This window comes from Typopeltis vanoorti, chromosome 3 (genome assembly GCF_054136105.1).
Source record: "Typopeltis vanoorti isolate ZY-2024b chromosome 3, IOZ_Tvanoo_1.0, whole genome shotgun sequence".
Lineage (NCBI taxonomy): Eukaryota > Metazoa > Arthropoda > Arachnida > Uropygi > Thelyphonidae > Typopeltis > Typopeltis vanoorti.
In genome coordinates, this window is record NC_143551.1 from 70,053,915 (window position 1) to 70,068,237 (window position 14,323).

A 14,323-nucleotide genomic window follows, 5' to 3' on the forward strand; every position below is an offset into this window, starting at 1 on the left:
TACTCCAGGAACTGAAAGAGGAGGGAACTGGTCTTTGGTGAACAGATAAGGGTAGCAAATTTCTGGTGTTGCCTAAAAGCAGTGTAGAGATTGCACTTTTTTTTTAAAGACTTGGCTATTTTTTTGTGATGTGCCATGGATGTAGAGGATGGTGATGGCATTTCTGAAATCCTTCTAAAGCGATGGCTGAGGAACCGATTTTTTTAAAATTCTGTAATCACTGTAGCCATTGGAAAGGAAGGCGTTGTGTATATGGTTGAGTTCAGTTGAAAGAGAGGTTCCACTAGAATAAGTGGTGGTGGGAATAGGCCCTATTCCCACCACCACCACCCCTCTCAACAATAATACCATATTGTTGAGAGGGGTGGTGGTGGTGGTGGGAAAGTTTGTGCATGTATCTGCCGGTGTGAGTGGGTTTTCTATATACAGTGAAGGAAAGGTTACCGTTAAGAAGGCATGTTACTAACGTGTCTAGGAAGCGTAAACTATTGTTATTTTCCTTTTCCATTGTAAACTGGATTCTTTGATGTAGACTATTGAGGTGCTTGAGGAAGGCATGTAATGTGTCAGGGCTATAAGACCAAATAAAGAGCACATCATCTACATATCTTAGCCAGATAAAAGGTTTGAGAGGGGCTGAGTCTATCGCTCATTTTTCAAAATTTTCCATGTAAAAACTAGCAGGGGTGGGGGAACCAATAGTTGTTCCCTCTATCTGTTTGTAAATTTTGTTCTTTCCAGAAAAACAACCATAACTGATGGCAAAGGAAAAGAGATCTAAGATATCAGAAGGAAAAACGTTGTTTTTTTTTTTTAAGAGTACTAAAGTGTTATTTAAGGGAATATTGGTAAACAGTAAGATGATGTCAAAGGATACCAATAAATCTGTAATAAGTCCAGTGAGGAGAGTAAGAGAGTTAGCCATCTGTTTTGACAATTTTTAGCATGGAGCCAGTGGCATCTACAATAGATCGATGTGTGTGTGTGGGGGGGGGGGGGGTATTAGGTTTGTGGATTTTAGGTAAACCATACATCTGGGGAGGAGGACAAGAACCAGAAGGTTTGAGTTTTTCTATAATGTCTGGTGGCCAGGAAGATACTTCACTCGGTACGTTTTTTAATTTTTTTTAACTTGCATTTTTGTGGGATCGTGATCTAGTGGGAATGTTGGTAGCATGATCTCAGAGAATAATATCCATCTTTCAATTATATGCCCTGGCATTACCCTAATCTGCTCTGGTGATGACAATACTTTTATCTTTCCATTACTTTGTGAGAACAGCGAGTTGACCAGAAGATAAATTACTTTTTGGAGCGATGACTGGGAGAGGATATTGGCGACATCACAACATCTGATGTTGTTGGCTAATTCTTGAGCTAAGTGACAGATTCTATGTTCTATGTTGTACATTATGTCTGTACATACAGAGTGCTTTTATTGACTGGAATTTGATTTTTAGTTTAACACACTTATTTATCACTCTTGTGTTTCAACATCTTTTTAGAAAGGTCAGCCAATTTTTAATTGCCTAGATAGACATAGTTTTGACTTACCATATTGTCTTGTTTTGCATGCTATTTCTTCACAATGAATGATTAGAATCCATGCTTTAAGGCTTAAGTGCAGGGAGGATATCATGTTGGAGGTTTAATGGAATATTTACAGCACAAAGAAAGGATAAAAAAACTAATTTTAATGCTTCCAATATTTTGTCTGTCACTGAGACATCTTCAGGGGTTACAAGTAACTCTTGTAACACACAAAGACAACACAATACTAAATGAAACATGTAGGTCACTCTAAAATCCTATCTATGCAGTGATCCCTCTTATGGAGGTTTGTAGGTGACCTGGGATGTAAAGTGGGACTTCTGAAAATTATTGTTTCCCAAATTTTTGGAAGTTTTATGCAACCATCTGTGGTCAATCTGGCCTTGCAGACCACGTATTGGATACAACCCACAGGATCCCAAAGAAAACCACCATATTAAATTTAAAAAGGAAAGATTGTTTTTAGAATCTGCAGTGGCACTCAGAAATCAACTGAATTTAAATAAATACAGATGAATAAATCTGCAGGGATTACAAATAACTCTTGTAACACACACACAATACTAAATGAAACACGTGACTCCTTAAGTCTTATCTAGGTGGTGTGCCCTCTATGGGCATTTGTAGGTGGCCTAGGATGAAAATCTGGGAAACAATAATTGTCAGAGGTCCCACTTTACATCCTAGTCCACCTACAAATGCCCATAGAGGGCACACCACCTAGATAAGACTTAAGGAGTCACGTGTTTCATTTAGTATTGTGTGTGTGTGTTACAAGAGTTATTTGTAATCCCTGCAGATGTCTAAATATTGGAAGCATTAAAATTAGTTTATAATCCTTTCCTAGTGCTGTAAATATTCCATTAAACCTTCAACATGATGTCTTCCCAGCACTAAGCTTTAACACATGGATTCTAATCATTCATGGTAAAGAAATCTTAAGCAAAGCGAGTTAGTTATGGTAACTCAAAACTACGTTTATCTAGGCAATTAAAAATTGGCTGACCTTTCTAAAAAAGATGTTGGGACACAAGAGTGATACCTAAAGTGCTTTAAACTAAAAATCAAATTCCAGTAGCAAAAAGCCTTCTATATATACAAATGTGTCAGCCTTGCACTACTATGAGAACAGATCGATGCAACGTGCATCAAGCTCTGTATGATCCTCAACCCTGAACTTTAGTTCACTCTCTCTGACATCTCAAAAGCTTCTGCACAAAAAGAATTCCTAAAAATAAAAAATAAGCACATCAAAAAGTATAACATTCTCTGTAAATCCAAATCACAACTGCAAATTCGACCACTCCATACAGTAGTGAATCTATCTTTGAAAAGTCAGTGTAGATGCCATCACACTGAAAGAAGTGACATTGATAGACATAATGTACAACACAGAACCTGTCACTTAGCTTCAGAAATAGCTAACAGCATCAGACTTGACATCACCAATAACCTTTCCTAGTCGTCCACTCCAAAAAGTAATTTATCTTCTAGTTAACTCACAAAAAATGTGCCTAGGATCTCCATTCAGAACACAGCTGAAGTCTTCTATGGCCCTGCCTATTTTGATAGTTTTGGTTTTTGTACTGCTGATTTTCATGCCAAATTTGTTACAGCTATTATTCAATTTAGTTAGAGAATTCTGGGCTGTACGCATCCAACAGACTTGCCCTGGATGTGTTCAGAAGCACATCATCTGCATAAAACAAAGAGATAAGTTTGAAATCTCCAATTCTAGTATCAGGCCTAATGCCACTTTTTTTTATAATGTGATCCATACATATCTTCATAGTGGAGATGATGTGCATCCTTGTCTTACCCCTGATTTTACATCAAACCATCTTCCTGTATTTCCTTCAATTCTAACTGCTATCTGACAAGTTAAATATAGATTATGTATTGCTCTGTATAATGTTCCATTAACCCCATATAAATGTAGTGTTTTGAAAGGCTTTTCTCTTTGCACCTTGTCATATGCCTTTTTCCAGATCTACAAAACTTAAGTACAGATCCTTGTCATATTCCCACGATTTCTCAACTATTTGTCTTAAAGTGAAAATCTGATCTTGACAATCTGTATTTGGCCTGAACCCAGCTTGTTCTTCTCCTGGTTTCTCCTCCACAATCATTCTCAATTTTCAAGTATGCTTGCAAAAACGTTATCTGGAACACTTAGAGAAATTCCACTGCAATTCTCACATTCACTTTTATTCCCTTTTTTATAGGTGGATACTATGATAGCTCTGCTCCAATCATTGGGAATTTGACCTTCTCACCAATTGATCTGCATACTTAAGCATTTCTGGTCGAATATCATCTACTCCAACTGTGTGTCCAAAAATTTGAAATGCGAAACCACATTTCAAGTTTTTGATGGCTTTTTCTATTCGAAGTATGGATATGTACTCCTCTTGAAAATTGTCTAGTGCATTCTGTCACTGCATAGTTTGTTTAGCAATCTTTCAAAGTAATTACTCCAGACATCAGCACCATTATCATCTTTGATCCTTTTGCAGTATTCTTTCTTCCATTTCTAAGCTTCTTCAATAGCCTCCAGAAAAATTTGCCATCTTCCTGATATTTATTTTCCATACTCTTACCAAAGTCTTCCCAAGAGTTTTGTTTAGCTACTTTCATACATAGCTTAGCTCCATTACATTTTTCTCTGTTTCTTTTAGGACATCTGCTGATTTATTTGCTAGGAACTTTTGGTCTGCTTTCTTCTTTCCCATGACTGCTTCTCTAACTTCTTGTGTCCACAATGGTGTTCTTATTTTTCTATCAACTTCACCACATACCTTCCTAGCTGAATCAATCAATGTCTTTTTCAGAGTTTGCCACTGAGACTCTAAAGTGTGGTTCTTGCTTTCAATTTGTATATTTGTCTCTCTCATCACCACTGACATCAATATAATTCACTCCCACCTTTTTTCTAAACCTGTTAGAAATAGCAGCAGCTAATCAAAACCCTTTCACAGTTCAAATCAAAACTTGCAGAATAATTTTTTTACTTCCTCATTAATTTCTTCTACTGCTGTCTTTTGGAATATGCATTTCCTAAAAAGCACAATCATCAAATACAACGCTCATGAGTTTCTTCTTTCTACTAATGAACTATAGGTTGAACAATCTATAGTACATTAGTAGAGGATATATTATTGGAAGTGGGAAACATATTACAGTTCTGTCTAGCTAATAACCTGCATGGGCTATAAAATCTGAATAATTCAAAGACTTCGTTGAAAGATAATGTTGGTGGTACAATTCGCCAGTACTTAGTAAAGTAACTTCTTGCTTCCCTCACAGGTAACCTCCTGACGTATAAAAATATTCTATTCATTTTGCATGAGCTTTTGATGAGTAGCCAAGTGTTTTGACATGCCCCCCCCCCCAAAATCTAATCGGGTTAGATCAGGTGGTCAAGCAATTGATCTGCCTGTACCAATCCATTTAATTTACCTAGTCTAGCCATAAATACTGTTACAACTTGAACAGAGCATAAACCTTTAATCTATCAGTAAATTATTTAGATTTCAGCACATACAAACAACATGTATAATGTGCATATAGCAGCAATCAATGTTCGAAATGTCCCCCTTTTGCCTTCACGGACACCTGAAGTCTGTGAGGCTACATATCAATGAACAACATAAAGCAGAAATGTTACCACTGCTTGCTCCAAATCTGCCTTCAGGCTGGCAATACCAGGGTGTCGTTTCTTGCAGGCTACTCTCTCTCACAAGCTGCAACCACAAGTTGAAGTCCAACAGGCATATTTACCTCCAACCACTGCTGTGTTGTCCTCACCTTGTTTGCAGGGGCTGAGTCTTGTTGGAAGGTCCACTGCCTACTGTGAAATAAGGCTGTACCACAGGTTCCAGCACAGTCTTGATACACTTTGACAGAGGTGTTGACCCCTTTCTTGCAGAAATGCAACTTGGATACCTCCCTTATACGTCACCCCATCACCCACATGGAGTGATGACCTCTCTGAATCCTGGGTGCTATGGCACATGCTATGTGATCACCCAGTACATACACTCAGTTGTTTTGGCATTTAAAGACTTTTCAATGGTGAAAATCTCCTCTGTGAAGAGGATATCTCTGTGTCTGTTGTTCACATACCACTGGAGAAGTGCATTTGATTTTATCACCCTCTGCTGCATAAGTTGTGGTGTTAAGAAGTGTCCAGTAGAATAATGAAAACCTTGCAGACAACCTCACCAATGCCTCTCTGACTGAATCAATCAGGATTTTCTTCAAGGCTTGCCACTGAATCTCCAAGGCTTGGTTCCTGTTCTCAAACTCTTTCATTTTTTCTTCAATAATCTTTGTATATATTAGTCTATATTAGTCTACAGTTCACATTTGAGAGCTGCTCAACTGTTATTCGCTTTAAAACTTTCTTATATGTTATTCTTTTCAATATAAAATTCAATTATATCCTGCTCAAGATTAAATAGTGATCACTTCCAATTTCAAATCCTCTGTATCACTCTGGTGTCCTGCACCCGGGAGAAAACATCACTATCAACAATAACATAGTCAATGAGACGTTTCTTATTCCTTGCCTGTTCTCTCCATGTGAATTTGTGCACATTTCTATGTTGGAACATGGTGTTAGTAATAACCAGTCCATGTCCTGAGCAGAAATCCAACAGATATTTGCCATTATTATTAGCTTTGCTCTTTTCTCCAAATTTTCCCAAAATATTTTTGTATGTCTCACAATCATTCCCTACTCTGCTATTTAGATCCCCAACAAGGACCAACTTTTCCTTCTTCATCGTGTCAGTTGCTTTTTCTACAGCCTCAAAATATTCCTCCACTTCTACCTTAGTAGAACCTTCTGTGGGATCATAGGCACAAATAAGTCTAATTGTTCAGTTCCCCATTCTCATATTTGCCCACATCACTCTACTTGAGACTGCCTGCCATTCAAGAAGATTAGTCTCATATTTTGTGTTGAATACTATGGCTACTCCTTCTTTTCCTTGATTGTCATTGCCTGAATATAACATTTTGTATTTATTGCTCAGAAAGATCTCACCAGTTTTTGTCTTTTTTGTTTCAGTCATCCCTATTATGTCGATCTGGTACTAATCAAATTCCTCAGCTAGCTCCATTTCTTTGCCATTCAGGCTTCTTATGTTGATAATACCAATCTTTAACTCCGGTGATGTTGAATTGGGGTGTGTTTTCAGATTTGTTCCAGTAGCTGACTTTTCACTGTTCGCCCTGGTTCCCTGGCAAAAACAACAATGGGGGCCTTGTTTAACTGGGCGACGCCCCAGCCGGAATGAAATTTTGTCATGTTGTATCATCATTTTTTATTTTGGTTTAACCAATAAGAATACAATTTGGTCGGCTAAATCCCAAATTGCCAGCCCATCCTCGTTCGTTCGGTATCCAGGTAGATACCCAACAGGGTGCACCATGAGAAGATGAGGATTGGACATTAGGTCAGAAGCCTTGGTCGGTTCTCCGCATTCCTTTAAAGGCTATGTGGAGGTCTCCTCTCAGTTACACAGCTTTGAACCTTAAGCACCCCATATAAAAAGACAAACACAATGAAAATAGATAGAATTGTTGAAAATGTCAACTGTGTCGTGAATGGGGAACCTGTGGAACAAGTAAAACATTTCAGCTACTTAGGCACGATTTTTAGTGAAGATGGTAAATTAACAAAGCTGGTATGGTAGGAAGTCAACTGAATAAATTCATATGGAATAAGAGAGAAATTAGTCGGATGACTAAATTAGCTCTATACAAGACAGTGTTCAAACCAGTTTTAACTTATGGATCTGAGAGCTGGGTCAGAAGTAAAACACTTGACGAAAGATTAGAGACCACAGATATGAGAGTGCTGAGAAAGATTAGAGGCATGAACAGATGGCATCAATGGCAATAGCGTATTAAAAAGGAGGATATTAGGAAAGAACTTGACATTCTCAGCATCCAGGAATCCGTTAGCAAAGCTAATCTCAGGTGGTATGGTCACTTAAACAGAATGGCGAGGATAGATTAGCAAAACAAGTGTTCTCTGCCAGGTTGGCAGGAAAACGACCCAGAGGAAGACCAAGATATAGGTGGATTGATATGGTACAAAGTGCCTTAGACGATAGAAATATAAGATCTGATAATGTGGAAGTCTTGACAAGTAACAGACTGATTTGGAGGAAAATTGTAGATAGAAGTTATTAATGATGTAAATTTTTCATGTAGTACTATCATATCCTGTACACCCCCTTGAGGGTACATGTCAGGAATTTGATGATGATGATGATCTCTGTCCTCTGGAACAGCCTTCCTCATGAAATGTTCCCCCAATGATTGCACCCTCCAACTCTTCAAGAATATCAATAAATACCGCAATGAGTCCCTATACATGATAATGAGGTAATAACATCCAGATAATATACATTCTTCTATCCCTTTGTATATGGAATTAAAAACTTTTCAGACAACCTTCAGAATACAAGAAAAAGAAAAGTATAAGATACTTCTTATACTATTCAAAATGTCATCCCGACTGAGAATGACTAATGAACTGTTATGCAGCAAATATATAACTTAATCATTCTTATTTTTAGATAGACCTGTGGCATAGTATAATTATTAAAAACAATACGTAAGTTCCACAATAATAACTTTAATTAATAAATAAGGTAGATATTTCATACTAAAACTAATAGTACATCTTCAGTGTTACAAACAGATAGGAATAGAATACAAGTAATGAACATTCGGTGGATCACCTATTAAAATACAATGTCGCGAGCTAGGAAATGTAAGAAATGAATAAATAATTAATATTAAAGATAATTAGTTTTTTTATGATTACATAAAATAAAAGTCTCCCAGATCTTCGAGAGAGAGAGAGGCAATCATTTCGATTTAAATTCGGTCAGTGTAAAAAAGCTTCACAACTTTCTTTAAAGAGGCGTTCTTATTTGAACCTGCATCTATGAAGGAGAATAGCTTTATCCCACTGGATATTATGGGTAGTGGTAATACTGTGTTGTGCTAGACCAGACTTCTGAGGTTTGTTGTAATCAATATACTTGTATTCTATTCCTATCTGTTTGTAACACTGAAGATGTACTATTAGTTTTAGTATACGAAATATCTACTTTATTTATTAATTAAAGTTATTACTGTGGACTTACGTGTTGTTTTTAATAAAAAACTAATCATTGACAAGACATCAACAAATGTTTCACACTAAATAGCTGAAACTTTATAGGCATGCTTAATGATACCAGTTACAGAGCAGGGATAACAAGATTTCCTATACAATATAAAAATTTGGTAAGATGTACATACTTATGATTAATGACCCTGTGCACTTGCAACCATTCAGGACGTATACCATATCGATAAAACCTTTCTTCTAAATTATGTAAGTCATCACGTGGCTGTTCTTGTTTCTTTTCACCATCGAGATTACTGCTTCCATCATCTAGGGCAGGCGGTTCATCCATATCATTTTTCCGACAATAGTTTCGATAAAGTGCAGGATGGTAAACATCAAGCTGGAACAAAAATGTATCATACATAATAATTGACAAATGCAGTCACAGTCTTTTAAGTATAAACTCTTATTATAAAATGAAACTAGAACTGTTTTGTTAATAGCATAAAACAGGTCACTGCTTCATTCTGTTAAAAAAGATAAAACATTTTTTTTAAGTCATAAAATATGACAGTTGACTGTCACTACAGCAAAATGTAGGGACAACAGGAATACTCTGTTATAGTGGCTACTCTACTATAGTGAATTTTGTGTGGAATAACACTGTTCATAAAAAGTTCATGTGTTAGCTAAGCTAATCTTAGGTGGTATGGTAAACAGAATAGGAGAGGAAAAGTTAGCAAAACAATGTTCTTTGCCAGGATGGTAGGAAATATACCAAGAGGAAGACCAAGATGTAGCTGGATTGATACAGTAAAAAGTGCCTTAGAAGACAGAAATATAAAACCTGATAATATTAGTCTTGACAGATATAACAGAAGGAAAATTGTCAATAGCAAGATAGTAATGCCATAATGTTTTCATGTAGTGCTATAATAATACACCGCAATGAGCATACATGTTGGGAATTTAATGATGATAATTTTATGTACAAGTATAAATAATTTCAGCTAGATGATAAGCATATATGCATTATCTTCTTTCTTTGCTATCAAAATGATATTCTTTCAAAGCAATTAGTGTTCAAAATAGTGGTCTAAAAAAGAAAAATGCAGATAGATACAGTAGAATTCTCAGTGCCTAGAGTATTTTAGAAGTTTGGAAAGCAGTATGAGGATGGACATGGTCATGTAACAACATAACACTTTGTGAAAATAATGCTTCTTAGATAATCTCTATTCAAAAATGTCCTTATAAATTCCAAAAAAAGTATATTGCTTTTTTCACTGAAGATTGTGACTTAAACATTTTCTTGACAGGGAAAGTAATGTATTTTCCATTCTAAATTCTGTTTACCTTTAGCTCATGGTGATAGATCTATGTTTCATCATCTGACAATGTAGCCAGCCAACTGATATAAATGAAAATGTCAGTTCAATGGTAGTTCTGCATAGCAAGTTTTGTAAATGCATCTGTAAATGCCTTTTAGCCATCTGTAAATGGATGAACAATGTACTCAAGAACAAAATACCAGCTTTATTCTCTCACCATTTCTTCAACCATGAAATACAAGTGGTCATCATAGTTATGAGCAGGAAAATGCATTGATTTAAGACTTGATTTTCAATGAGTCAGGTACAGAGGCTATTTTTTATATTGATAGCTTAATGGCACCAACATTTTATTTCTATCACAAACATCACTGTAGGTATAATATAAAGAAGGTAACACAAAGTAAAATAAAATATGAAAAAAAAAAAGAAATAAATAATAATAATAAAGAAAAACTTAAAGCATTAAGTCTTAGAAAGGGAATCCTCTAATGACAGAGGTTCTCCCAAACTTTCTCGGTTCATGGCATCACTAGTGTCTCAGTGATTTTTTCAGGCAAGCCCTAGGCCAAAAGAAATATCTGACAGTTCTGTTTATTAAGTAGTTAGGTCCAAATTACTTACTAAGTATTTGTGTCCTAAAAACTTAGCAGCAATTAAAAATGTTCCAAAACAGTGTGCAGCAGAAGCCCAATGCTGAGATGCAAAGTTTTGGAACCATTGCTTTATGGAATGCTAGTAGCAAACCTTGGATGTTGAGTGAGAGATGAAAAAAAATTTTTTTTTTCTCTCTCTCTTCTCATATCTCAGGAAGTTTCACAAAAATGACTGCAGCAACTATTAAAAACCAACCTGACCTAACAAATGATGAGTCTTTGGACTCCCTGGAGGCGTCAAATAATAATAATAATAATAATAATAATAATAATAATGTGCTTATGTGAAACTCCCCAAGATATGGGAAACTATTATTCTTACAACAACTACTCAGCATCCAAGGTTTCCTACTAACATCAATAGAGGATTCCTTCATATAACTTTAACACCTTCCTATCATTTCCACTTCATTTTTGTGTTGAATGTTATGTATTTTTATTTTGTAGCTTAATCTCAGATAATGTCTCTGTGATAGAGATGGAAGACTCAAGTCGTCATCATCATAATCAAATTCCTGACATTTCACATCATTATTAACTTCCTATCTACAATTGTCCTCAAAATCAATCTGTTACCTGTCAAGGCTACAACATTATCAGATCTTATATTTATGTCTTCTAAGGCACTTTTTACTCTATCAATCCACCTATATCTTGGTCTTCCTCTGAGAACACTTGTTTTGCTAATCTTTCCTCTCCCATTCTGTTTAAGTGACCATACCACCTGAGATTAGCTCTGCTAACACATTCCTGGATGCTGACAATGTCAAGTTCTTTCCTAATATCCTCATTTTTAATACAATAGTGCCATTAATGCCATCTGTTCACGCTCCTAATCTTTCTCAGGACTCTCATATCTGCAGTCTCTAATCTTAGTCAAGTGCTTTACTTCTGGCCCTGCTCTCAGATCCATAAGTTACAACTGGTTTGAACACTGCCTTGTTATACACCTAATTTAGTGACTAATTTCTCTCTTATTCCATATAAATTGTTGATTCTGTTGTCTAATTCCATATTTAATTTACCATATTCACTAAAAAGCATGCCTAAGTAGCTGAAATGTTTTACTTGTTCTATAGGTTCCCCATTCGAAATACAGTTGATATGTTCAATGCTTCTGCCTATTTTCATTGTCTTATTATTGCTGACCTTCACACCATTTACAACAGTTATTCAATTTAGTCAGGAAATATTGCAAGACTTGTAGTGGATTTATTTAGAAGTATAACATCATTCGCATAAATCAAAAAGCTGACATTAACATCTCCAATTCTGATATCAGGTTTAATACTACTTTCCTTCATAATGTGATCCATATAGATAATGAATAACAGAGGGGATAATGTACATCCTTGTCTGATACCAGATTTAATGTTAAATCATCTTCCTGTATACTTCCTTCCCTCATAAGTAACAATTTATGAGGTCCACACAGAAGCTGTAGAACCTCTCTGTATGGGAGCGACAGATTCTGCAAACACTCTTCCATATTAATGCCATCTGTTGGGGTTAAGAGAGAAGGAATCTACTGATATTCTCTTTGAAGAGATGGCAGTTGTAGTCTTTGGGAAAGACTTCATCACAAAAGCTTACAGAAAACAGATAGAACAAAAGATAAATAGGAGTAGTGAGATGTGTAGTGGATTAGCAGTTAAACTGTGAGTGGATTAAACAACTGCTTTTGTGATATTATAGGTTTAGCAGAAATACAAGAAGCAATGGATGCCAGTTCTGCTGAACAGCACCAATATCTGTAGAAGAGACAATGTGGACAGATCATTTGTGAATAAAGGCTAGAGAAAGTCTGTGAGAGAGGGCTAATCAACTGGTTCACCACCAGAATTCTAAGGTTAAGGAGATTTGGAATTGCACAAAAATTTGAGTGAACAAGGACTCCAAATTTTTTTGAAGCTGAGGATACTACAGAAGTGATATGTTAGTCCATAAAGGTCTTCATTATTGAGCTCATTTTTATCAAAGGTAAGGTGAGAAGGGATTTTTTTTTTAAGGAGAAAAAAACAAAACAAAAACAGAACTGTGTTTTGGAAGCATGAAGATCACCAACTTGTCATTATCAACATCCACAAAAGGATGGTATTCAGATCAATTTAGGACACTGGTTGAAGAAGATCTTGAAGCTTGGGATGATCAAGTATTGCAAGGTCTGTTGTATGAGTTCTTTAGGTTGTTTTGGATTTACTGCCAAAACAACTATGGCTATAAGGCCAATGTGTCACATCTATTAACTGCATGTTTTGGCTAATTTGCCTGCTTTGTGGAATGATTAATGCTATCATCAGCAAAACCATGGATAAAATTTGAGGCAATGAAATGAGGTCATTTATGTCAGAGAGAGAATGGCTAATTTAGAATCCCCTGCTTTTGACTTCTTCAGCTCAAGGTTTCCTTGCCCCATTTATTAACATTCATTTGCTGCATTTACAGCCTCCAAACTCTGAAAAGTGACCTCTTCACCTTCCTCTCTGTGAAGACTGACCATCTACAATCTAGCTATCCATCCAAACAGTGAGGATCATCTTCCTATGTGATCTTAATGTCCACAACTCCAACTGGCTCTTTTTTCCAACATGACTGCCCAAAGCCAAAAAAAATATAGAAGTTTCTGTCATGTGCAATTACCTAAGACAAACTGTACATCAGCAGCATAACAAATACAAGGAGAAATGTTAGAGTGTTAATGATGAATTATTTAAAACTTACTAGCTGCATGATGGCATACACAATGTGAATGAGATGTATCAATTAAAAAAAAAAAAACTACTGATGACTGCTGAAAATCAGACTTTTCCAAATTTTTGGTAAGGACAGGTATATGTCATGATTCAGATTAGGATGATGTAGTAGGAATTTGTCACCATCTAAATTTAAGTAAAAATTTCAAAAGAAAGCATGACTTAAGTGAAGATTCTGTGGTCAGTGTTGATTCCATGTTATGCTAAGCCTAATTTCTCAAATTTCTTGTTAACGCGTTCATTGCCAATCATGCGATATCACGTGGTGCGAGTTCTCGTCGGTTGGCCGATCACGCGTTATCACGTGGACGTCGCTATCAAGTTTCTAAGCGGAATAGTATAGCGGCCACAGCGAAACGAAACGGCGCGTAATATTTATATTGGCCACTCGGGAAGGGATCGACTTTCGTGGAGTGGGATGGCTGCCAGCCATTGTCTATGTTAGCCAGTTCGCACAGTGGTGGCGTTCGGACAAGGCGATGACGCGATGATTTTGTTTAGTTATTCGTTGATTTAGTGTGCTTGAAGTTTGGTTTTTATTTATTTTGAGCATTGTTTTTTTTTTTTTTTTTAGTAAGTTCCCTATAAATGTTGATTTTTGATAATTTTTTTTTCTATTTGTACGTTATTTTTAAAAATTCTATGTGATTAAAATTAAAAGACTGATAATTAAAGTTATAATTATTATATTTAAATGTTTTTTATTTGTAAAATATATAACTTATTTGACCGAATTATGTATCACGCGATATCGCGTGATGATTTGGCCACCGCTCGAAATTCCAATTTTCAGCTTGGCAATTAATGTGTTAATGATGTGAGATTGGTGTTCCTGTAATCTTTCTGCCACAGAACATCCAGATTGTCTGAAGTAAGAGAGGAGGAAATCACGTGAAA

General features: G+C 36.0%; 1 protein-coding gene across 4 annotated transcripts in view; it reads right to left on the bottom strand.

Annotated features, from left to right (window-relative positions):
- Positions 1-14,323, bottom strand: part of Mi-2 (chromodomain-helicase-DNA-binding protein Mi-2 homolog) — a 692,327-nt gene that overhangs the window by 464,133 nt on the left and 213,871 nt on the right. For all 4 annotated transcript variants that reach the window (XM_090390662.1, XM_090390660.1, XM_090390659.1 and 1 more), the window contains one exon: positions 8,878-9,086. In XM_090390662.1, the coding sequence (XP_090246788.1) occupies positions 8,878-9,086 (209 nt within the window). The remainder of the gene's footprint in view (positions 1-8,877; positions 9,087-14,323) is intronic.